The sequence below is a fragment of the Letharia columbiana genome (genome assembly GCF_014066305.1).
Source record: "Letharia columbiana isolate WasteWater2 chromosome Unknown Sc0000009_s1, whole genome shotgun sequence".
Classification (NCBI taxonomy): Eukaryota; Fungi; Ascomycota; class Lecanoromycetes; order Lecanorales; family Parmeliaceae; genus Letharia; species Letharia columbiana.
Window position 1 is genome coordinate 156668 of NW_023501046.1, and position 22975 is coordinate 179642.

The following is a 22975-nucleotide window of genomic DNA, read 5'->3' on the forward strand; positions in this document are numbered from 1 at the left end:
CACAAGGCGATCTTAGTGCCGACCCCTGAAACATCGATCGTCCAGTAGCCAAGAGTATCATTAGCGACCGACCGACGCAACTTGTGCTGAGCGACTTCCACAAGGCAGGGCAGCAAGTAGCACAGTAGAGTCCATGAAGAGGGATAATGTCACTTAATGGCTTGGAAGCCACCGACGTCAATGATGCCCACCAGGCTGCCCTCGGTGAAGGTGGAGGATGGTTTGTTTTCCTGAAACGCCCCCAAGGAAAGAAGAGAGATTTATTTCCAGAGCTAACGACTCCTTCTGTAGGTTCCTGCTCAAGTATCTTAGTCGAGATGAGGTGGGCTTGTTAGAAAAGGGAAACGGCGGTCTCGCGGAATTGGAAGATGTGGTCACTCGCTATGTGGAGCAGTCGCCCCTGTATGGCTTCATACAATATCGAAGGAGGAAGGTGATACTCAAGTACATACCGGACGGGACATCACGACTGCTGCAAGGTAAACCCCTTCATTTTCAGTGGTCACAATTTCTTCACCAGGCTAAGAAGAAGACAGCTCGTGTAACTGTTCAATTCCAGTCGGTCATCGAGAAGCTCTCCCCTCATGATACAATATTTTCCTTTGCCCATTCAGCGGATCTGAGAGACTCCACCCTCTCCTCGGCGTGTTCACTGCATACTGCTACCGAGTCAATCAAATCTTCGAATGATTCACTCCCTCAAAGCGGCCTGGCAGAAATAACGGAGGATGCATCAGATTGTCGGGTTAATGCTGTCGAGGGTGGAGTGGTACATGGTGATACCGCAAGAGCCGAAGAGCGATCTCCAGGTGCAGAATATACCCAAACACTGCCTGAGAAAGTGAATGGATTCACTGGCGCGGATCGTATTCACCACAGATCCACGTCGGCTACAACACAGAGTTCGTTCCGCCCACGTACTACTAGTAATACAGACAAGCCGCTCCCACCACCACCTGGAGAACACACTCGCGAGGACACAGGCCCCAGCCCTATCCTCGACTCCGGTGATTGCAACAAAAGGCCTAGCATGGATGGACGATTTTCTTCAAATTCGACTCGCCCAAGCACAAGAGATCTATACGACGCGTACGGATACAAAAAAAAGGCAAAAATGGGACCACGACCTTCGACTGACTCTGCTGGAGCGCCAAACAATTTAGATTCTCCATCCAATGATTTTCGACCGGTGTCATCACTACCTGCAGGCCTTCGCATGCCATCACGCAAAGCCGTCCCGGCCAGACCAGGTTCTCGGCAAGCTCAGGCGAGCGCTCCAACCCAGACCAACTCTCCGGTTACATCCAGTCCTCCAGCTCAGGCAACTTCCCCAGCCATGATGACACCAAAAAAAGCTCCTACCGCGCCGGTAGCCTCCATCCGTGTACCTGAGCGGAATCTTTATACGCCGAACGATGGATTGAGGGCACTGAAGATGCCTGAGCCGGCATCACCAAAGATGACACCTGAAAAGCAAAGACTGATGAAGGCTCTACAGCTGCGGCAGAAGCAAATAGCAACGCGATATACCGTTAATAGCTTCGGCAGTAAGAGTGTGTCTGAGGAGCCGGAGTTCACCAAACCGGAGATTGACGATAGTATCATTCGTGCAGTAATCGATGCATCTAACTCAACAGAGGGGCCCGAGCCCGTCCAAATTACTACCAAAGACATTGCCAGGGAGGACTCTCGTCATCTTGAGGACTCGCCAGTATCAATGCCGGGGACGGCCGAAGAACCGTCAACACAGGCTTCATCGATTACAGATGAGGAAGAAGCCTTAGCGCAAAAACGACAAGAAAATCTTGCAGCCTCGATACCTACAATATCAGAACACCAAGACCTGCTCTCCGAAAACTTGGCTGAGAACACTCATCCCCAATTGATTGGCAGCCAGGGGGTAATGCCAGAAGACATCAAGAAAAACGCACTGAGGAAAGCTGCTTCGATCGAGAGCCTCAAAGATCGAAGCCAGCCTTCTGCGCCTACGCGATCCGATCTTTTCATAGCAGACAAGGATATGGCGGAGCAGAAAGCGATGGGCAAGGAAGTTCCAAAGTCCGGACATTTTGATCAGCCAACCGTCACGAGTAAACAATCTCTGAATGAGGAGAAGATTGTGACAGCTAGAGAAACCAATGGGGACAAGCAGCTCTCGCCGAGCCCATCTTTGGAAGTCCAGGAACCAAAAGATCAGTCCAGGGCTGGTGATGGGCCTCCTTCAGTCGATCGAAGAATTAGGTCTACGGCAGAAATCGATGAGAACAAGGGCTTCCAGCAAGGCGAACCGCTAGCAGTCCATGACAAGGCAGCCTACACAGGAGAAGTATCTGAGCATGAAGACATTCTACAAAGCCAACCTCTAGAACACGACCAGAGGGTTTGCTCTGCTCCGAATACGGATGATCACACGCCAGTCTTGCAAAGTCAATCCGAAAAAGGCCATAGCCAGTCACTTGAGCACCCAGCCCGGAGCTCCGACGAACTCGTGCTTCGAGAAGCCCAGAACGACATTGTCAAACCCTTGCTCGTAAGACGGTCTTCCTCCTCCAAATCCATTACTGTTCCCTCCGATAGTGTCGATGCCCACGAAGTCCCACTACCGCCCATTGATGAGGATGAAGAAATCAGTCTCAGCCCCCAACGAGCTCTATTCCTAGAGCAAGCTAATACGCATCCTCTTGATATTGATGGCGAATCAAAAGCCACAAGACAACAGTCTAGAATACCGTCCCAGGATAGCAACCACTCGAGTAAACAGCCTTCAACCTCAAATGGTGTGGGCGAAAGGCAGACAGAGAGGCAATTCCGGAGCCAAGGGGTGATCAATCCCATCAAACGAGTGTCCAGCCCAGATCAATCGGACGACCCTTTCCTCTCAGATGATTCCTTCATGGAAGAGCTCAAAAGCGCTACGCTGCAAGAAGCCAAGCCTGTCTCTGTTTCGAAATCTCCTATCAAGCCTGTGTTTTCAAGATCTGAAAGTGAGCAAAGATTGAACGGATCTGCTCGGGGTTCTCGAAGCGTATCGACACCTGTTGATAACTCCGCCAAGGACGAAGAAGTTTTCTCTTCACTGCGACTGCCGACACCTCGATCGACGTCTAGATCATTTTCGGCGCAGCATGCGCCACGTCCTGATTTGCAGCAGTCACAGGTACCAATCTCCAAGAAGATTGGCGTGTCATCAAGTATCTCGCAACGGATTAAAGCACTTGAGCAACTTTCAAGTCGCCCAACAAGCCCTATATCGCCAAACCTAGCTCCTAATACATCTACTTTCCTTGGTTTGCGCAAGACTTCACTCCGGACTCCCTCGGGTGATTCGGACTATAAGAACAGCAACATCAATAAAAGTCGTCCTAGTACAGCATATCCTTCGCCTTCACCATCTCCAGAACCCTTCAACTCGAGTCTATACAATCACGCGAACAAAGCTGATTACTCGCGTTCGATCAAATCAGTGACCGCCCCAATCGTTCGTGAAGTAAGGGACAAGTCGCCTGAAAATCCATCTAACCCGTCTGAGCCACGTCACCTGGACGTTGAAGAAAGGCCTCTCCAACGGGAGCGCCAAAAGAGTCCACCACCTGCAGAGCACAAAAGCATGGGACCTCCACCGCTTTCGCCTTTAAAGCCGCCGAGGCCTAGGTTTGGCCGATACTCTTCCACGCGCTCAGGATCCTCTTCAAGCAATGAGCAAAAGCTCGAGCCTCCGCAGACCACACGACGAGACTCTTTTGCCAGTATTCGCTCTAAGTCGAGTCGTGCAGGGAGCGAAGTCGAGCTGCCACGCACAATCAGCGATTCTTCTCTAAGCGGCGTGGCCAGTCTGGATGGTACTCAAGATGAGAAGAAAGACTCGAGGCGGAGTCGGTTGTTGAAGCGCATGTCGAGCATCTCATCCATGTCTCGGAGAAGTATTGCCCATGCACTTAGTCCTGGTCCGAAGGAAGCCCCTATAATTGAGCGTCAAGAGCCCGTCCAAGAGGCACCTTCCACTTCTGTGGATGTTGGAGATGTGAACGTCCAATTCCCTGACAACTTGGTAAGCTCTGCTTTGGATCTTTTGCTCACCTTGACTGACTTGTTCTCTAGCTTTGGAAGAGACGACACATGCTCATCGATGCGCACGGCGTTCTCGTCCTTTCAGCATCCAAATCAGATAACGTTAGCGGCACCCCCTAAATACACTCCTTGGATACTTTTACTGATACTCACGGCAGAATTCAAAGATCATCACCAAACGATATCCCCTTTCCGATTTCCGTGCTCCATATATACCAGATCAAGACCGACAGGAGTTACCCAACAGTGTTGTCCTCGACTTCAAGGATGGCAGTACATTGCAATGCGCCTGTGAGCATCTTCAGGGCCAAGCGGGAGTCTTGAAAGGTATGTACCGGCCATCGATATACCTCACAGCCCTTCTAACAACGATAACCGTACAGCTCTCAGGCACGCATATTCTACACACCAATCGCAGTAATAAAATCTCCATATACCCACTTTTGTTCTCTTCTCAAGGGATGTACTTTACAAACATAGCAAGTTCGATTTCCGGCGGCAAGCAACGTATGAGCGGATGATTGTACGTATCTTTTCCGGTGTCAATAGGATATAGATATGGCGACGACACGTTGCGGCATGTCTTGTAGGATCAGATTTGCAAGGATTGAAGAGCAAGGTGGCTAAGAATCGTTGAAGTCTTTCCGCAGATAGCGTTCTACTTCATGAGTATATTTTGAGGATATAAATCATTGCTGATATATCACCAATGAGTGAAGAGCATAATACGTCTACACGTTGGTGAATTGTGAGACTTGAATCAAGACTTAAGCCGTCAGGTGGGATAGTGCTGATGATTTCACGTTTGCAACCAAGAAAACGGAGTGTGCAGCGCCTTTTGATTCACTGACTATCCTGTGTATGCTATTCCCCTCTTTCCAACAATGCATCGCCTCATCCCGCGCCCAACGCCAGCAAATGTCGTGCACGTATGGAACAAAATAAACCCAATCAGAGCAGGTGGTGAGTGAAGGATAATGTACAATCGGAAGCAAAGGACGTGGGGCGTTTAGAATGGCCCCGTTCAGAACTCTTCATCAAAGTTGAAGTCCCCACCATTCTCATTCTTCTTCTCCTCTTGTCCCTCGACGACCTCCTTCTTGTTCGCGCTGGCCATCACGCCGGCTTTCTGGTAGTCGCCGACGCGTTTTTCGAAGAAGTTGGTCTTGCCGGCGAGCGAGATGGATTCCATGAAGTCGAATGGGTTGGTCGCTTTGTAGTATTTCTGGTTGCCGAGGGCGAGGAGGAGACGATCGGCGACGAATTCGATGTATTGTTTCATGAGGTTGGCGTTCATGCCCAACAGCGCGCACGGCAGTGCCTCGGTCAAGAACTCCTGCTCGATGGCCACGGCCTCGGTAATCACGTCTTGCACGGCCTGCTTGCTTGGGCGGTTGTTCAAGTGTGAGAAGAGCAAGCAGGCGAAATCGGTGTGCATGCCCTCGTCGCGGGAGATGAGTTCGTTTGAGAAGGTGAGACCGGGCATCAGACCGCGTTTCTTGAGCCAGAAGATGGAGGCGAAGGAGCCGCTGAAGAAGATGCCTTCGACGGCGGCGAAGGCGATGAGTCGTTGGGCGAAGGTGGAGTTTTTGTCGGATATCCACTTTAGGGCCCAGTCGGCTTTTTTGCGGATGCAGGGGACTGTGGAACGCGTTAGTGATTCGGATACGTGTATCGAGGCTTGGAAGATGGTGGGCTTACTGGTGTCTATGGCATCGAACAGATATGTGCGCTGCTTCTGCTCCTTGATGTATGTGTCGATGAGCAGGGAGTATGTCTCGGAGTGGATGTTCTCCATCATGATCTGAAAACCGTAGAAGCAACGTGCTTCTGGTATTTGAACTTCACCGCTGAAACGCTCGACGAGGTTCTCGTTGACGATTCCGTCTGAAGCAGCGAAGAAGGCGAGGACGTGGGAGATGAAGTAGCGCTCATCGTCGTTCAGTCGGTTGTTCCAGTCGTGGAGGTCTTTGGAGAGGTCAATTTCTTCGGCGGTCCAAAAGGAGGCTTCGGCTTTCTTGTACATTTGCCATATCTATATTGATAATAGATGTAAGCTAAAGACAACTGAGGGCACTTTACGAGTGTCGCGTGTGGTAAACACGCACCTCATGATATTTAATAGGAAAGAGCACAAAGCGATGAGGGTTTTCTTGTAGCAGAGGCTCGTCTGCCTCCTCTGGTTTGATCGTAGGTGCAACAGTTGGCGTCACTTCCTTCTTGGCATCATAGACTTCGACGAGGGGCTTCTTGAGCTCAAGGTCGTCCATCACAGGAGCGGGGATGTTGACTGGAACATTTTCCTTGTCGACGGGTTCGAACTTGAGCTTCTTTGCAGGCGAGTCACCCATCTTGAGGTTCTCCAGTCCAGAAGATGCCTGTGTCGTGTTCTATTAGCATTGGATGGACAGCAAGTTGGAGATTTGTGCGGTGGCGATGCAGTCATACCTGCTTTGATGGCGTGATCTGGGTTGCCATTGTGTAAAATATGTTGCAGTAGAGTATGTTATCGGTGTGCAGCTATGGCAAACAAAAGTATTGCCCGAAATTGTGGATGGTTGATCAAGTGAAGGAACAAAGAGACACGAGAAAGATAATTGAAGCGCGTTGTTTCTCCAGCGCGCGCTCAAGGCTAATGATGCAAGGTACCATTAGTCATCAATTTTCAGCCTTACAAAGTCGCGCATCCACGTGGGGCTCACTCATAAAAGAATCCGGCTAACTCCTCTACAATCTTGGTCTGATTGTTGCCAACGGTGTAGTGGCCCACCCCTGCCCATATTGCGAAGAACCCATGGTACCGTCCTCTATAAAAGGGACCTGGCGTCAACACCAGCCTTTGATATTCCCACCCATGGCGTAAGAACTCTAGCTTTCATCGAGAGGAGACCAGCCTCCAGGAAATTTTGGCACAAAATGCTGGATTTTGATTCCAGCGGTGGCGGAAGCATTGGCCTGGGATGAGTACTCGACGAATCATGGTACGAGGGTGACAGCCAGGAACCCAAGTCGCTGGTCAATGACCTTCCGATCATGAGGGAGAAGAAGAAGAAGACCTTCCATAATTCGTGGACGAGCACTCCGCAGGAGCTTCCACCTCGAGTTCGAGCCTCTCATTGTCCAAGTCCGCATCGACGAGGTCATAAGGCTCAGCGAAGCAGGCCATGAATCTTATGACGCTGGTGACTTTGAATACAGTACAAAGAACTCCGTTGATTCTCCGAATAGTACTCTACTTGAAGAGCCTTTATAAGTTTGAGTTAACGCCGCTTAATTACTGGAATCTTGAATGAATGACCATCAAATTTCATTTTAATGTAGGCTTCCCTGACATTGAGACATGGTTCAAGTCGTAGAAGAATGGGACTGAAGTCTCCCGCTTGCAAAGACGCAGAATGCCACGACAGTAGCTTTGGAGAATGTTGCTTTTACGACTGGGGGACTTGAATGTATAATGGTCGAGACGGGTGGGACTTACTGGACGCCTAGGGCTCAAAGTATCTTGGCAGAACACACATCAACCATGGCTCTTTTCGCAACACAACAACTTCGGAATGACAGCCTTTGCAATGAAGCTTTCGGCTGCGAAATCTGTGTCCGTTAGGAGAAGGGTTTCGGAGCTAGATACTTCCTTATGGACGTTCTCGTTGTTGAGTTGCGATGGGTTGAAAGAAGGGACCTTTTGATGTTCGGTCGGATCCCCAGAATTTTCAAACCCTGCCAGAGGATGGGATACGGCAAGATTGTCGACCTAATGGACACGGTTGAAAGCAGATGGGAGGGCTATTGAAGTCCGTAATGATAAATCCAGGAGACAAGTTCTCCGTACACTACATCCACAAGCTACTCAAGAGTGTGCTATCAAAGGTATCATGGTTTCGGTTGAACAAGATGTCTCACCACTCGTGGCGTTTCGATCACAGATTCAGGAACTAATTAAGTCCGTCATGCGAGCAAACTCACTATATCTAACGGAGTGGATCTTATTCAGTGTTAATCTTTCCATTTCAGCTGCACCTGAATTTGGATAACTTCAGCTCGCTTGCAATTGCCTCAGGCTGGCGCAACTTGGCCCCCCAATCAGGTCTAGTGTATGGATCTTGACCGCTCCCGCGTTCATTCCGAGATAATTGAGCATTTCTTCAACCAGGCACCAGAGGTAGAGTATTTGCCTGAGGCGTTGGCCTGATGTTACCGTGCTCAGCTTTCATCTCGCGCGGGCATATTAGAAGCCAAGGTGGGCCATGTTCACTAAATTGAATTGCCATGCAAGAAATGTTTTTGTACTCCCCGCCATTGCAAGAATCGCGACCAGACCATTGTCATCACTGAGGAATGCGTCCTTTTGACTCATCGAGAAGTACCTAGAGAGCTAAGTTCAATACCATGGTCGGAGTACGTAGCCTTCGCGTCCCTGTTCTTTCCCAACTAGGACCGCACTTCAACCGTGACACAATCTGTGGATGCAAACGCTCGGAGCTTTCCCCACTATTTCGCTTCTAAAGAATTATCTAGCAAATCGATCTCCACTCCCAGAGAGGAAATGCTGATTTGAAACACCGCAGGTTCCGGGAAAGTCCAAAGGCTGCACCACCTGCAGGAGGCGCAAAAAGAAGGTGGAGAAATAAACATCCATCATGCCTCTAAACCTTATACCAACATCAAACGCAGTGCGATCTCCAGGAACCCGCGTGCAACAGATGTCTCAACAGTGGGAAGACTTGTGAGGGTTATTCTCGCTACCCGGTATTTCTTAATCGGACGAAACAGGGTCTCGTGAAACGAGGTAGGCTTGAAGAAGTAAAAGGATCCGAAGAAGCAAATGGAACAAAAGGAGAAGAGCCACGTTGCCAACCCACACTACGATCGTCGGGACCCATAGTCGCAATGGCTCCATCGAAAAGTGTACTGCAGCGAGATCTTGTCCGAAGACAGAATATCACCATGAACAGCATGCCTCTACCTCCCAGCACCGCCAACGTCTCCGAAGCCCAACTGATCTCTGCGTTCTGGGAACGTTACATCCCATCAAGGAGTAGCGCCCAGGCTGGCTACCCATGCGCCTGGCTTCATCAATCGATATGCCTCCCGAATCCCCCACTTGCCTTGCGGTTATCCCTCAAGGCTTTGGCCCTGACGAGATTAGGTTGGCTTCACAGAGACGATGCATTCATCCGTGGAGGCATGGTCGTATACGGTAATGCCTTGAGAGAGCTTCAGAGAGCTCTCTATGACAAACAATCAATGTGGCAAGATGAGACACTAGCTACGTGCAATGTTCTAGCGCTCTATGAGGTAAGAAAGTTTCCTATCACCGTCATCCACCGTTCTCATCAGTATTGTACAGCTTTCCGAGTCGACACCGGCCTCAATCATCGGGTATAACAGCCATGTAGGTATGTACGTTTCGGAGATGATCATTCCTTTTTCGTAGTCGTAAGACATGTTTCGGGAGGACATTGGCCATTTCTACCCCGGAGACCTGTCTTGAAACTCAATTATCTATCTTGAAGAAGCAATGCTGAGCCTGAAATGTGCGTAGAAGTTCTAACATATCTTGTTGCTTTGCGAGGGTCAGACCAATACAGATACAGTTCGCCGCTCGCGCGCGCTATGTTCGAAGAGACGCGTCTCAAGACGGTAAGCCGCATTTGCCAGTCATGATTCAGAACGGCAGCAAGACTGATAGCTCATTCTAGATGTTCCAGTCCCTCCTCCATCGCAAAGCGTCTCCACTAGGGTCTCACGAATGGTGCACGCGTCCCTGGTATCAGAAGCGGAAAGAGCAAAGTCAAAAAGACATCTTCCAAAAGCTATACGACCACGGCTTCGCACTGGCCGCTCTCCTAGAAGAGATAGACAATGCAGACCTCGCGAACGAAGATGCCAGTACCGAGACGATTCAAAAATACCTACGACGCTGCTCGGCCATGGACGCGAAAATCAACCTCTGGTTTAAGGAGCTCGTCCGCGGTTCAGACAGCCCCGTGTACTGGCTCACACCTCTCAACGACTCGATCGAGCTAGGCCCAGCCGACGGGTACCGGGCGTCAATATGCAACCACAACCGGCCGTTCTCCTTCCCGGACCTCAAAACCGCCAACGTCGTGATCATGCACTGGGCCCTCAAACTAGCCATCAGCAGCACCATCGCCACCATCTGCTCCACCGCCCTCTCGACCCCCACTTTCCCTCTGCAAACGACGGCACGACAAATGCTCGTCCAGCATGGCGAGATCGGCCGGTTGGAGAACGCGACAAACATCATGCGCTCCATGCCGTACTGCTTGCACGACAGCATGGGCCTTTTGGGCGCGCAGCAGAGCCTGTTTGCGCTGAGGGCGGCGTTGCTGTCGTTGAGGAGGAGCCAGATTGAGGAATTGACGTTGTGCGCGCGGATGTATAGGGAGTTGTATGAGAAGAAGGGGTTGAGGTATGCGAAACAGGTGGCGGATATGGGGCCGAAGTGGGGCATTGATCCTGTGCTGGACCTTTCGGGGTATGTTGTTTACAGGCCGTGAGTGGGCACGGAAGTGGTAGACTATTCAGACCGGACCTTAGCGATTCTTACTTGGCCTTCAGTCTTAGTGGATCCAGAAGATGATCATCATCATCACCACGAAATCGCTAAGCGGGCATTGTAAGATAAGCGCCTCGGGTTTGAGGACGTACGTGAATAGTTCTGCAAAACCTTAGCAAGTGGCATTGAATCACCGGACCTGCTACTCAAGATGGTATGGGGAGCGTAGGAGGACGTGGAAGGGCAAGAGGGAGAAGTCAGCGAGGAGGGTGTGGAGGAGAACGAGAAGGACAAAGAATAGGTAGAAAACATGCTACTCAAGGTCGATGTGACCATCGTTGACTCGGCTAATTACCCTTTGTCCCAGCGAGGTAACAACTTTAACCATCGAATACCATTGAGATTTCGCTCGACCGGCTTTCCTCGCCCTCGGCCAATGTCTTGTATGTTCGCTCGGCTTTGCTCGCCGCTGTGCTTTCTAGCCTACTGTAATGATTCTCCAGAACTTCTTTTTCTGGCTCTCGTCTTCTTCGGCGCACTTGCTTCATGTACAGCTTCTCGGTCCACGCGCGAAGCGACATCTCAAGCAATACTCAAGATTAGGGCCACTGACCAAAGACGCACATTTGCTTGGATCTGAGCAGGTCACTTGTGATCGGTGTCCGAACGTAGAGTTTTTAAATCCTTGAGCGCTTACTGTTGTATCTCGTTTTCTAGCACTTCACTCGCACCTATCGCATTACTTGCTCTATTGGCCGCGACCGTGTGGAGGGGGACCACCGTCGTTTCTTTTACGCACTCAAGCGCCTGTCTGACACAGGGTCCCAGGCGTCCAGATTTGTACGATTCTGACAAGAGCAGCAAAACAAGCATGTAGCGTTCTGCTTCAACTGTAGCAGCAGCCCCACAGGAACTCCATCGTCAGGGATCGGCCCACACGCCTCTTCAGCCCTTCAACCTTTGCCCAGGCTAATCCCATCATGTAGCTGACGATTGCAAACAATCTTGCAGCAAGGCTCAGAGGTGACTTTGCAATGGGGCCAAGGCTAGAATTCGACGGCCTGATACTGATCGTAGAAGAATTTGGGCAGGATCATGGTGGAGGGTCGTGTAGATGACTGATACCGAACAACGGCGACATATCACTCAATCCACTCCAGTCTCACAATTTTTGCCAGGGCTGTGCCGAAGCAAAATGCCCGTTTGACCTTTCGATCCAAAGCAGAATCTGGGAGTGTGGCGCGACTAGCAGACAAGCATAATGAGCACACGCGGTGGGACGGGTCGATATCCCATAGACCCACAAACAGATCCCACGCCCCTGGAAATCAAATGAGGATCTAACGGTTCTCGAAGCACGAATACGGTCGCCGTGAAATTGCATGGCGGATTTCATTGCTTGGAAAAGCCAGAGCTGCATCCAATCAAGGACGAATCAATTCGATAAACGTTCTTTGCTCGAAATAGACAACTCGCTCTCGTAGAATGACATTAAGGGATGGTAAACGAACGGCGACCATATCAAACAGCCTCAAATGTGTAGGCGGCTGAGGGAAAGCCGTGGCAGATCAGAGGACTGAGTCATTCGTGGGGAGCGCTGAGCTACGGCGGAGATGGAGCTTCGTGAGATCGTAGATGTACAGGTGGCACAACGGACATCGAGTTTGGTCATCACCGAAGGGACACTCCACCTCACGAATTATATCTGGCTCAATGGTATGAGATGAACTGCGTTTTGAGGCCCGGGAATCGTGGAGTCTGTTGTCTACCAGCTCTTGTAGCTCGATCACGAGGAGGCTGATCGTAGAAACTTCGATTGAGGACAGGGTTGTCCCCCCGACAACATGGACTAACACCCAATGGTTGGTAGATTTTTCCAGTCCATATCTCGTTCGATTTGTGTTGTTTCCGGGGCCCTAAGTCTGGTATATCTACGCACGCATCACATTGTCCGGTTTATACCGACCGCTTCCATCTTTGTCCGAAGGTCCGCCGTCCTGTCTGTTCGGCTCTGGATTGTTATAGCTTTGTAGCTGTATCTAGGGATGGGGAGCCACAGCTGAGTTGAGCAAATTGAACCCAAGCTTGGCTAAGAATGGCACAATGAGTGGAATGCAAGCGTTGATTATACTCAGGTTGACCGCGACTCTAAAACAATTATTAGGAAACGTGGTCTTACCGGTCATGTGAATGAAGTAGAACCCACAGCGTCCAGATCTGTGGCGTGATACTGGCCCCTAGATCTCACAATCAGCCCTCGTTTCGTCTCTTCAGTATTGACGACTTTCGCATGCAAGACTAGTCCGCGCCTCGCTCAAAGTCCTTCAAGCTAGCCAAGACTCCGATGGTTGATGCACAGACTCTGAAACCACGTCAGATAGAGAGATTCAGGAGCCCATAGCTACTTATAGCGGTCTTGAAGAGAAGACGATCAAGATACTCCAGCGATCAACGCTTAGCGAAACGCTCCATATGATCATTGCCAGCAAACCCGCGATGGCAACGTCTGTGAGAAGGTTGATGATGCCCTTTGTATACGTCAAGGCAGACCGCGTGTTCGTTAGGCCCATATGTCTCAAGGCTTCCGTCTGAGCCTACCCTGTCAATACGAGATCTTTGCAAGAAGTCCCAACGCGCAGGTATTGCACATCGTAGTGAGAAGTCTTGAGTGATGATGACTACACGGCTTATGGTGATCTCGATCCGCCTAGCGCACTCTGTTGGGGACATGCTGTCAGGCCTCTGGCGGATCAAGTGAACAAGGCTGTAGAGTCGCAAGATGCTGTAATCCTCCTGCACACCATACCATCCTCACAGGCCACCAATGGATGCGTGGACACAATGGATTGGAAATAAAAATCATTAGCTGATAAGGACAATTGCGGCCAGTCGGGAGGGCCGCCCACATTCTCTAGACCCATAAATCTTAAAGCGAAATAATTGCCGGTAACGAACCCAAAGTGTTCACTGTGCCATGAGTGGTTCTAGCCTATCCGGCAGGAAACAGATGGTGATTGTTTGCATTGAGGTGAAAGAATGACGCGCGAACTTGGAAAACGGAGAGGATTCAGGGATAGATCAACATGAAACATTTTGGTGTAGCTTGGTGCTTCTTCACAAACAAATCCACAATAGCGGGTAGACTGCCAGGCTTACAATAAACACACGGTCATAACACAGGCTCAGCGAGTCGTCTACTGGACGCCGTCCATGGAAATTGAGACCAATTCCTCCTTATGACTTCGTTGGATCACTCGCTCTCCTTGTACGACTTGGGAGTTGAGAGTATCTTGTTCTATATGAAACACTGACTGTAACGACAGCTGTAACCTTCCTACAAAGGCGAGCATGTAGACATTTTAAGGAGCGTTGGATATTGTCGAAATAAAATCAGGAAACAATGACACCAAAGTGCCGCACGCAAAACGAAAGGCAAGATAAAATCAAATCAACACATTCTACCACCCCATTCCCAGCTCTCATCAGCTCAGTCGATATCAGCTGCACAACGTATACAGACTCCGGTCCATCATCTATCACCCTCCAACATCTGTCACTATACCATCCTGAGTAAAAGTCATGAAGAACATCTTGCCAGATGCACAAGCAATGACAAAGAATCCATTGTGATGCGCTATGCGTCTGCTGGCCAACCTGGAGCTAGAATGGGGGCGAAAATCAGGAGGTAGCCAAAGCATTTTTCGGTTGCCTTCCATGATCCACTCCTCCCCAACGAGTTTCCAGTGACTTTCAGGTGTGGATGAATAGTTGAACGAGTCTTCGAGAATTTCACCGATCTGGATATGACCTCGGTCAGTCTCGAGGTACGTCCCGTCTGCAGAGAACGACAACTGTTCGACATGACTGTTGATTGAGAATGTTCCCATCAGCCGTGCAGTTCCAACGTCCCATAGCTTTACTGCACCATCAAGTGAAGAGGATGCAAGAGACTTGCTATCACTTGAAAAGGCCAGTGCGCTTGCGTTTCTTAAATGACCTTCGAGCGTGTTTCGTGACTCTCCTGTTTCCGTGTTGCATATGATTATAGTCCCGTCTAGGGACTGACAGGCAAGATACCTACCATTGGGCGAAAATGCTATTGCACCTGAGTTTTGCACTAGGCCTTCGAGCTTGTGAAGTAATTTTCCTGTCATGGTATCCCATATTGTTGCAGTCCCTTTCCAGAAAATAGCGGCGATCTTCTCGCCAGTGAGCGAAAAGGTTATTGCTGAGACACCGATGGGGTGACCTTGGAGCTCATGACGCAGAGATCCTGTTTCTGGATTCCAAATCCGTACTTCTCCCTTACCGCCACTCGAGGCAAGCTGCTCACCGTCGGATGAAAAGACAAGTATACGCACGTCGTCTCGATCATTGCTCAGGACTTGAGTTCTCGTTCCTATTCTTGGATCCCATAATTGTATAGTGCGGTCATCGGAAGCAGAAGCCAGCTTTTTACCATCGGGCGAAAATGTTATTCGATTTACTTCACCCGAGTGGCCCGCTAAGGTAAACTCTAATGCTCCCCTCACTGTATCATATAATCGGATTGTTGTATCGTGGTAGTAGATGGATGCTATCTGGTTGCCACTAGGCGAAATTATGATTTTACTGATAGATGGTGAATTCTCTTTTCGCGAGTTTGTTGTAGCCATGGGAGAAGGATTCCATAGTTGCACTGTCAAAGAACACGTGCAAAAGCTCGCTATTTGCTTTCCGTCCGGCGAAAATACCACGGAGTCGACTGTCCACGAGCAGGTCCCAATCAGGCTCTGTGCCTGCGTCGATAGATCCCACAAATATATTGTCCCGTCTGCGAAGCTCGAGACAAGAGATTTACCGTCGGGAGAGAACGACAGCGCACTGACCCATTCCGAATGACCTTCAAACTTCCGATGAGACCCTGAGGCTAAGTCATGAAGCTCTATCGTTCCGTTAGTAAAACCCAAGGCCAGCTCATTGTTCGAAGTGAATGCCGCTGCACAGTACTCGGCTGGGATGTCGGTCTTTAAGCTCTGCGCTGTGCCTGTACTTGGGTCATATTGTAGTACTTCGAATACATTGCTATTCGTTCGCTGAATTACATAGGCCATCTGTCCCTGAGGTGAGGATCCCCGCAAAAGCCAATTTTTCAAAACGTCTGGGAGTACGAGCTTAGATAAGGAGTCTTTCCCTCGACTCCATATTTGCACACCCTTATCCCAACATTCTACGGCCAAGTCACCATTAGGCAAGAACAACAGTGAGGAGGAGGAGTTACGATCGAGATAGGGATGATACTGGGGACCAACATCGAGATCTAGAATGCGGCGAGCCACGCCTGTCACAGGCTCCCATAGCCGTACTGTCGAATCCCAAGAAGCTGAAGCTAAATGGCCATCGCGCGAGAACGCTACTGCAGTGACGTAATCTCGATGACCTTCTAGCGTACTGCGTAGGGCCCCTGTCGCCGGATCCCACAACCGTATTGTATGATCCCGAGAAGCGGATGCTGAATATTTGCCGTCGGGTGAGAAGGCGATTGCTGTGACGTAACCTGTATGTCCCTCTAGAGTCTGCACACAATTACCCCACGTGCCTTCCACGGCTGGGAGTCTGACCAGCCAGGCCGGAAGCTGATCCGAATAACGTTTCCGGATAAGACTTCCGGTTGGACTAAATACAAGCGCGGAAGCGTACGTCTGCAGTGGTGCTTTTTCGATGATAGGCCGGTTGCTGAGGATAAATCGTTTTGCGTCTTGGACTATCGCATGTAGGGCATCATGTTCGATGACCTAGAAGCCGGAAGGTTAGTATTGACAACTATATTTATAGCGGAATATGGTAGCAGACCTCAACCATGTTTTCCAATTTGGTTATCATGAGCACCCCTTGGGACATCTTGCCCATTAGGCTCATAGCCTCGAGCCAGTGAAGGAAATCTTTCTCAAAGAAGTCGTGGATCTTGCCGTCATCACGGAGCCCGAGCTCGGCTCTGAAGTCTGATCCGGTGCCTGCGAGGTGGTCCATCCAGTATTGGCAGGCGTACTGAACATGCTTCGGCAACTGCTTGTTCAATTTTTCTCTCTGTAGATCCTGCGGCGAAGAGCCTGGCGTCGGCAAGTGGCATATATTCCGCGTCAACCCGGTCCGAATGGCTTTTAAGCAACTCGTGACAAGCTCGCCATGCCTCAATGCTTCCTCGACAAAGAAGGGCGTGTCTTTACACCTTGTTTCGTTGAGGAGGAAGTCGTGGAACGAGGGGTGAAGTAATCGTATGGGAGAATCCAAGTCGTCTGGAATGTTGAGCACAGAATGCAATGTACTAATACCCAGGGTTACGTCTACCGTATCGTATTTCATGGAAAGCAGCTTAGCCAAAGCAGAGACAGACAATTCGTCGAATAGAACAACGATAGACCCCACAATGTCCTTGAATCGGTCGCACAGTTCGGCTCTATCTCGTTCGCTCCGATCTTTGATGAGAGAGGATCTCAAGACCTGCTTGTACATCTCGTCTAACTCGGCGGTACCCCCTCCACCGGCAGAGTCAACTTGGAGTATTTCAGCCAGGCGCTTTACTGGATCCAAACCCTTGACTCCGATAAAGCGGCAAGCGGTCGCAGCATAAATGAACAGACAGTCAGCCTTTTGAACAAGCGACTGGATGTTAGCTTCGCTCGGCCAGTCATGCAGCCCACCCTCTACCTCCATACTTATTCGACTGAGTTCTTGCTTTAAGAGCACTGATATGTCGCGCTCCACTGTTCGGCGGGGGATGTCGCGGAGGTCAAGATTATGGTGGATAATTTCCGGTATACTCTTGAAACCAAGGCGAATGACAATCTCTGGTCTGCTGGTTACGAAAACTCCCAAATCGATGGTATTCAGATCCTTTACTTCAACAAAAAGCTGCAGAATGAGCCTGATATCATCGTCAGAGCCGCATTCGTCCAGTGCATCGATCACAAAATTCAATGTCGGGCGCGGGTTGAGTTTTACTCTTGACAATGGTCCGATAACAAGCTCCTTCCACTGGTTACGCAGACCTTGCCGTATAGTTTCACTATGCAATGAGACTGCTTCACATATACACTGCTTGAGTTGCGGTGATATATTGGCCAAGTGATAAGCCAAGGTACCCACAAAGTTGACAGCGTTATTGGCCTCTCCTGAGCCTCTCGAGAAAAAGAAGCTGCCTCCAAGCGTATTCTGGGACTTGAATTCCTTGGCAAGGGTGCGAGCAATGGTGGATTTTCCAGTCCCAGCCATACCACTTAACCAGAATATAGGTCGTTGGTGTTGTGCGCCCCAGCCTTGAAGCTGCTGCAGGAGTTCGACACGAGTATCCGCTATGCACTGTGACTCATGTTGACGGTGATATGAGTCGAAAGAGGCCTCGGCAGCAAGGGATAACTTTCCCAGTTGTCGCTCCAGCTCAATAGCCTCCTGGCCCTGTTTCAGCTGGATGACATTTGCGTCAACGTCAATGATGAGAGAGCTATGTTGATCAGCTCATGACGGCTAGAGAAGAGAGCGGAAATCATACGTTTGGTCTGCGTTCAACGCGAGATTGACTGTTGCCTTTGATCTCTGGAACCTTGTGACCCACTCATCTGCCTCCTTTTTGGTGAAAGGCCATTTCAATGCGCGCTTCCCCACACGTTTCATGACCTTGGCTCCTGTCCCTGGGTCTAATTTGCTCTGAAGCATTTTGATGTCCGACAAAGACTGCTCGATTGTTGTTGCGAGGGACGCTGACGCCGGAGCCTTTGCTACAATCGACTCTTTCTGGAGTAATTCTCCAAATCTTTGCATCACATCGTGAAAGTCTTGGATCTCGTTGGCTAGGTACGTAATATTGCTTTTGGCATCCTTGACTTCCGAGTAGTATTTCCAAATGATCGATAGGACTTTGGCGGAGACCTGTCCAGCCGCAATAGCAGTCCCTGGGTCCATAGTGTGGCCCTTTGATTTTGGATGCAGAAACGTGTATCGATTGGACAATGGAAGCAATGCGAGATCAGACTACTGGCGGTGGATTTGGGCCTGAAATCCGCAAACACGGGCTTCACGCGCTGATGCCCGGAAAAAGTTGCAGCTACTGAGTCGTCTCGCCTTGGACTTCACGCTGGTGGAGGAGTGGTAGGCAAGGCTGTTGGACGCATGGGACCAACCTCACGCCGCCGTTCGCGGATTTTGGGACGGACAGTGTCGCTAGGGTCTCGATGCCAAAGCATAGAGAGAGAATAAAACCTTGCGTGTCTTCATGGACGGAGGAAGATGCGAATGGATGGAGAGGATGGGCGACAGCCTGATCGCTGCCAGCAGACGTGGCTTTATGCACGCCGCCCCACCTCACCTCGTCTGCAGCTGCCTTAAGAGCGAGCACAAGTACCCAAGTCACTCCAATTTGATTGGCAGAGCCCCGGTTATGTTGCCCGTGTACGACTCGGATCGTCGCATGCAAAAGTGTTGGATCCTAGGGTGTGAACCAAATACTCGTAGCCTCACGAGTGTCTGCTACCTTACCCTCATCGCTGCAGCTTTCCAGATAGCTGCAGCCATACTTTGTTGCCATCATGGCCTACAGTGGAATATCAGCGGTAGCCTAGTACCAGATCGAACGGCATCTGACCCCGGGACTGCCATGCTGCATAGAGACATCAACCCTGCCAATGGTATGGAACAGTTCCTGCCAATCGATCACAGTCGAATCTAAGCGCAATCATGTTGTGCGACTTTGCCACTAGACTCGCTATCGTATTCCGCTTACACAGGCAATCTCAGAACGCTGCAAACATCTCAAACTACAAACAAGCCTGAAAGACACGGCCACAGCACCACCACCGATTACCCTCGAATCCTCAAACCACCCCCTACCACCCCCCTACAACAAAACCCCCACTACCATCCCCTCACCTCACCGCCAACCTCCCCACCGCAACCCTCACCCCTCCCTCCACGACCACAAACCCCACCCCGACAAACTCCCACCGGTGCAGAAACCGCGTGAGCGCCTTCAACGTCTGGCCCCACGTGACCCACTTCAACCGCCCATCGACCGTCGCCACGATCAACGACGCGTGCTCGGCGTCCACCCGGACGTAGTGCTGCCGCACGAGGCGATCCGGGTCGCGGACGGAGGCCTCGAGGGCGGTTTCGACGTCCTCGGTCGCGGAGAGGATGCACTCGAGGGCGGAGAGTTCGCTGATGGGGCTCGTGTAGGCGGAGAAGGTTATGATTGTCGTGGGGTTGTTGGGGATGGGGTAGATGTAGGGGGAGGGGGGGAAGGTACTGGGTGGGGGTGTGTGTTAGTGGGGGGAGCGATGGGGGGAGGGGAGGGGAGGGTGGTTGACGGACTTTGTGGGTTCGGAGATTGTTTGGTTGGAGGGGAGGGAGGTGTTGGGGAATGTGTTGGGTGTGTCTGGGATGGTGAGGAGGAGGTTAGACGGTGGGTGGATTGAAGCTGCATCTGCAGAGGTTGAGAGAACGAGCGGCGCGGCGAGCAAGAAAACACTGGATGATCGCATCTCGACTCCACACAGAATATCATCTGCTGGGTTCAAGCACCGCTTTTGCGGTGGCCACGGCACCATTAGTAGTAGAACAACACGCGAAAGGCACCCGTGCATTGTTAAACTTCGAGGCGCAGCTGTCAATATGGGAGTATCCGCCAACGCGATTAGCGATGGTTTCAAGGGTCCAAGCGACGTCGCTTGTGTGAGGGCTGCATGCTGGATGCATGGGCTTTTCGCTAGTAGATACCGCGAACGTCGCGACCAGGAAACAGGATCGATGGAATCCAAAAGAAAAGAAAAAGTAAAGAAAAAGTATTGAAAAGTAGAAACTGCCCGAGATGTGTTCCAGGGGAATAGCGCACCGCAACCTCAAAACAAGGAGCAAATTTTATTCAAAGCCCCGATCAACATTGCTACCAACCACCGAGCACTATCTGCCAAGACCACAGCATCCAAATCAACAAACCCGCTTTCGTGCGGCGGCAGAGGAACTCTTCTTGACTGTGGTGGCAGAGAGCCAGCCCTACCGTATCCGCTCACCGATTAAACAAGGATATATAGCCAAATAGCGGCCTCTCTCCCATGTAGGTCTGTAGAAGCAAAACCCCCCGATCAGGTCCCATGTGTGAGCCCTTTCCGCACAGCCGGGGGGGTTTTCTTGCGAGTCGCCAGGCAGCACAAAGGTCCTGGTGGTAACGGCTCGATTCTTTTGCCATTGGGATGCTTTGGGGCTTTTTTGCCATCGTTTGTTGTGGAGGAAGTGGTGGTGGTGGTGGTGGTGGACGGAGATGGATGGGTTTGGTGCTGGGCGGCTGCTGTGGTCGAGTGGGGGGGGGGAGCAGAATGCAAAAGGTCGGGCGGAGTTTATCGGGTGGGTGACGGGGTCGTCGTGATGTGTTGACGATGAGGGTAGGGGGGTTCGAGTCCGGCGAGAATGTTTATTTTGGCTTAGGATTTGGTTTCTTTCCACAACGCAACTCCAGTCTTATGAGGACGCCAGACACTATGCAAAATCATCTCTTACTCCGTGCTAACGCCATCCATTGTCTATGCAAATGCTTGTGGGTGTGTCTATAATTTCTCCTTGACCGTCGCCGGCAAAATTCTATCTTCAAACTTCCGCATGTACTTGTTCGTCTGCTCCGCCAGACTCAAGGTCAAAATTGTATGTGGCAGAATCCTTGCTAAGTGTGCAAAGAACCCTTTGTATATGGCCAGGAGTCCTTCGGTTTTTACAGTTTTGATTAGGCAGTCGAATACGCCACTATACAGATTACCCGTTTGATTGTACATCCGCGACATTATCGTGTCTTCCGCGATTCTTCCGTCAGCATCGCGCATATCTCACGAGAATTCTCAAACGTACCTGGTGGATGCATAACACAGCAGACCACGAACCCACTGCACGCGCTACTTGCCAAATGCAGGGCAGCTCCCTCTTGCATGTCCAGGTGTTTTATCAACCTCCTCTTCGCAAAGTAGTACATCGGCAGCTGTACACTGCTTCCAAAACCTGTCCTGACAATAGCCGCTTCGATCCCTCTATAGAGACCCTTGAAACCCTCAGCGCGATGGATTTTTCGAAAGCCATCCACCGTATTCTTATACCCGTGTTGAGTGCCCACGGGCAGGAAAGGCGAGTAAGACTGCAAGCGCGTCTTGACGAGGAAGAAAGGGGAGCCGGCTGCAGCGCCGAGCATGCCAGATGCAGCACCGGTGAAGATGTTGATGCCAAGGGATTGGACTTTGGAGTCTTTGAAGATGGCAGAGGTGAGGCTTTGGCGGAGGGGCTCGTAGAAGCCTAGGCGGCAGCCATTGAGGACCATCTGGTATACATACTATGGGCACTATTAGCCTTGTGCCAAGGATGCAGTGGATGCATAGCTTTACCGCTGCCCCAATACCTCGGTACAAGCCTTTTGGCCCTTCATTCTTCAGGATAACGCTCACGCCGTGGAAAACGCCTTTGTACAGTCTCGGCGCATCTTTCTTGGCTTGCAGCTCTCCTTGTAATTGCAACCTGTTTCTCTCTCGGATCAGTCTTGCCCTCTCTTCTTGATCGCTGGCGCCAATCACCGGATCTTGATGGTCTCGAAGGGATGAGTGGCTGTGACAGCACCACAAGCTGCTATACCGCCTGCAATGAATGAACTAGTCATCCGGACACACTTCAGCTTCTACCCCCACTATCAGGGTTTTGGAGACTTACCCTGTGGTGGTAGACATGGTGCCAGGCGCAAGACCGAGGAAGCGGATCCAATGTCACGCGGTCCCGTTTTCTCAGGGCGATTCAGGAAGTTCCGAGTTTAAAGTCATGGTGAAATTCCTGGCAGTATATCCGCGGTCAAAGACATTGCCGACAAGGAACACAAGCAGAAGCCAGTAGTCTAAGTATTGTGGTGCATGTAGTCGAAGTCGGGAATTCCCCAAATAAATTTTGAAGCAGGGTTCCGACACTAATCTAGATCCCGGTCGATCTTATATTCCGCGATTGGGTCATCATCCCTCTGACTAACATCTCTGTAAGCAGAATTCTTACCACCCAGCTCAAATGAATCATTAATAAATCATTGAGTCATGGTCCGATGAAAGTGAGCTTGGAGAAGCATCGGCACTGTGAAAATTTACACCATTCCACCCTCCTCGTTCGATGGCCCTCGTGAAGACAGCCATTTCAACACCTGAGATGCTATTTATACAGTTGATCCATGACCGAATCTTCACTTAGCCATTCGAGTTCGAATACTGTCGCATGTACCAGCTCGACCTCTCGCATCGATGTGCGGCAATATCGCACCGATGGAGTTGCCTCGTTCAGCCATGGTTTGTATTCAGGTTTTGAAAGTTGCCAGCCTGGGCCGCTTCATTTTGTACACGAAGCAGTTCT

At 50.6% G+C, this 22975-nt stretch overlaps 7 protein-coding genes across 7 annotated transcripts; 2 read left to right on the top strand and 5 right to left on the bottom strand.

Annotated features, from left to right (window-relative positions):
• Positions 1 to 146: 146 nt before the first annotated feature.
• HO173_003707 (uncharacterized protein) lies at positions 147 to 4489 on the top strand (the record flags this gene model as incomplete). Its single annotated transcript, XM_037305632.1, has 5 exons — positions 147 to 220; positions 292 to 4048; positions 4099 to 4170; positions 4227 to 4395; positions 4452 to 4489. The coding sequence occupies 5 exons, from the start codon at positions 147 to 149 to the stop codon at positions 4487 to 4489; spliced, it is 4110 nt and encodes a 1369-aa protein (XP_037167387.1).
• Positions 4490 to 5092: 603 nt separating this feature from the next.
• Positions 5093 to 6546, bottom strand: HO173_003708 (uncharacterized protein; the record flags this gene model as incomplete). Its single annotated transcript, XM_037305633.1, has 4 exons — positions 5093 to 5709; positions 5770 to 6103; positions 6177 to 6446; positions 6517 to 6546. The coding sequence occupies 4 exons, from the start codon at positions 6544 to 6546 to the stop codon at positions 5093 to 5095; spliced, it is 1251 nt and encodes a 416-aa protein (XP_037167388.1).
• Positions 6547 to 8454: 1908 nt separating this feature from the next.
• On the top strand, positions 8455 to 10589 carry HO173_003709 (uncharacterized protein; the record flags this gene model as incomplete). The annotated part of the gene is made up of 6 exons (XM_037305634.1): positions 8455 to 8463; positions 8634 to 8684; positions 8740 to 9363; positions 9416 to 9464; positions 9611 to 9708; positions 9768 to 10589. 6 exons carry the CDS (start codon positions 8455 to 8457, stop codon positions 10587 to 10589), a joined length of 1653 nt encoding a protein of 550 aa, XP_037167389.1.
• Positions 10590 to 14124: 3535 nt separating this feature from the next.
• On the bottom strand, positions 14125 to 18526 carry HO173_003710 (uncharacterized protein; the record flags this gene model as incomplete). Its single annotated transcript, XM_037305635.1, has 3 exons — positions 14125 to 16362; positions 16421 to 18068; positions 18117 to 18526. 3 exons carry the CDS (start codon positions 18524 to 18526, stop codon positions 14125 to 14127), a joined length of 4296 nt encoding a protein of 1431 aa, XP_037167390.1.
• Positions 18527 to 18668: 142 nt separating this feature from the next.
• HO173_003711 (uncharacterized protein) lies at positions 18669 to 19135 on the bottom strand (the record flags this gene model as incomplete). The annotated part of the gene is made up of 2 exons (XM_037305636.1): positions 18669 to 19049; positions 19100 to 19135. 2 exons carry the CDS (start codon positions 19133 to 19135, stop codon positions 18669 to 18671), a joined length of 417 nt encoding a protein of 138 aa, XP_037167391.1.
• A 350-nt stretch (positions 19136 to 19485) lies between these two features.
• On the bottom strand, positions 19486 to 20100 carry HO173_003712 (uncharacterized protein; the record flags this gene model as incomplete). The annotated part of the gene is made up of 2 exons (XM_037305637.1): positions 19486 to 19864; positions 19931 to 20100. The coding sequence occupies 2 exons, from the start codon at positions 20098 to 20100 to the stop codon at positions 19486 to 19488; spliced, it is 549 nt and encodes a 182-aa protein (XP_037167392.1).
• Positions 20101 to 21159: 1059 nt separating this feature from the next.
• HO173_003713 (uncharacterized protein) lies at positions 21160 to 22314 on the bottom strand (the record flags this gene model as incomplete). The annotated part of the gene is made up of 5 exons (XM_037305638.1): positions 21160 to 21398; positions 21455 to 21926; positions 21979 to 22108; positions 22165 to 22239; positions 22298 to 22314. The coding sequence occupies 5 exons, from the start codon at positions 22312 to 22314 to the stop codon at positions 21160 to 21162; spliced, it is 933 nt and encodes a 310-aa protein (XP_037167393.1).
• Positions 22315 to 22975: the final 661 nt, after the last annotated feature.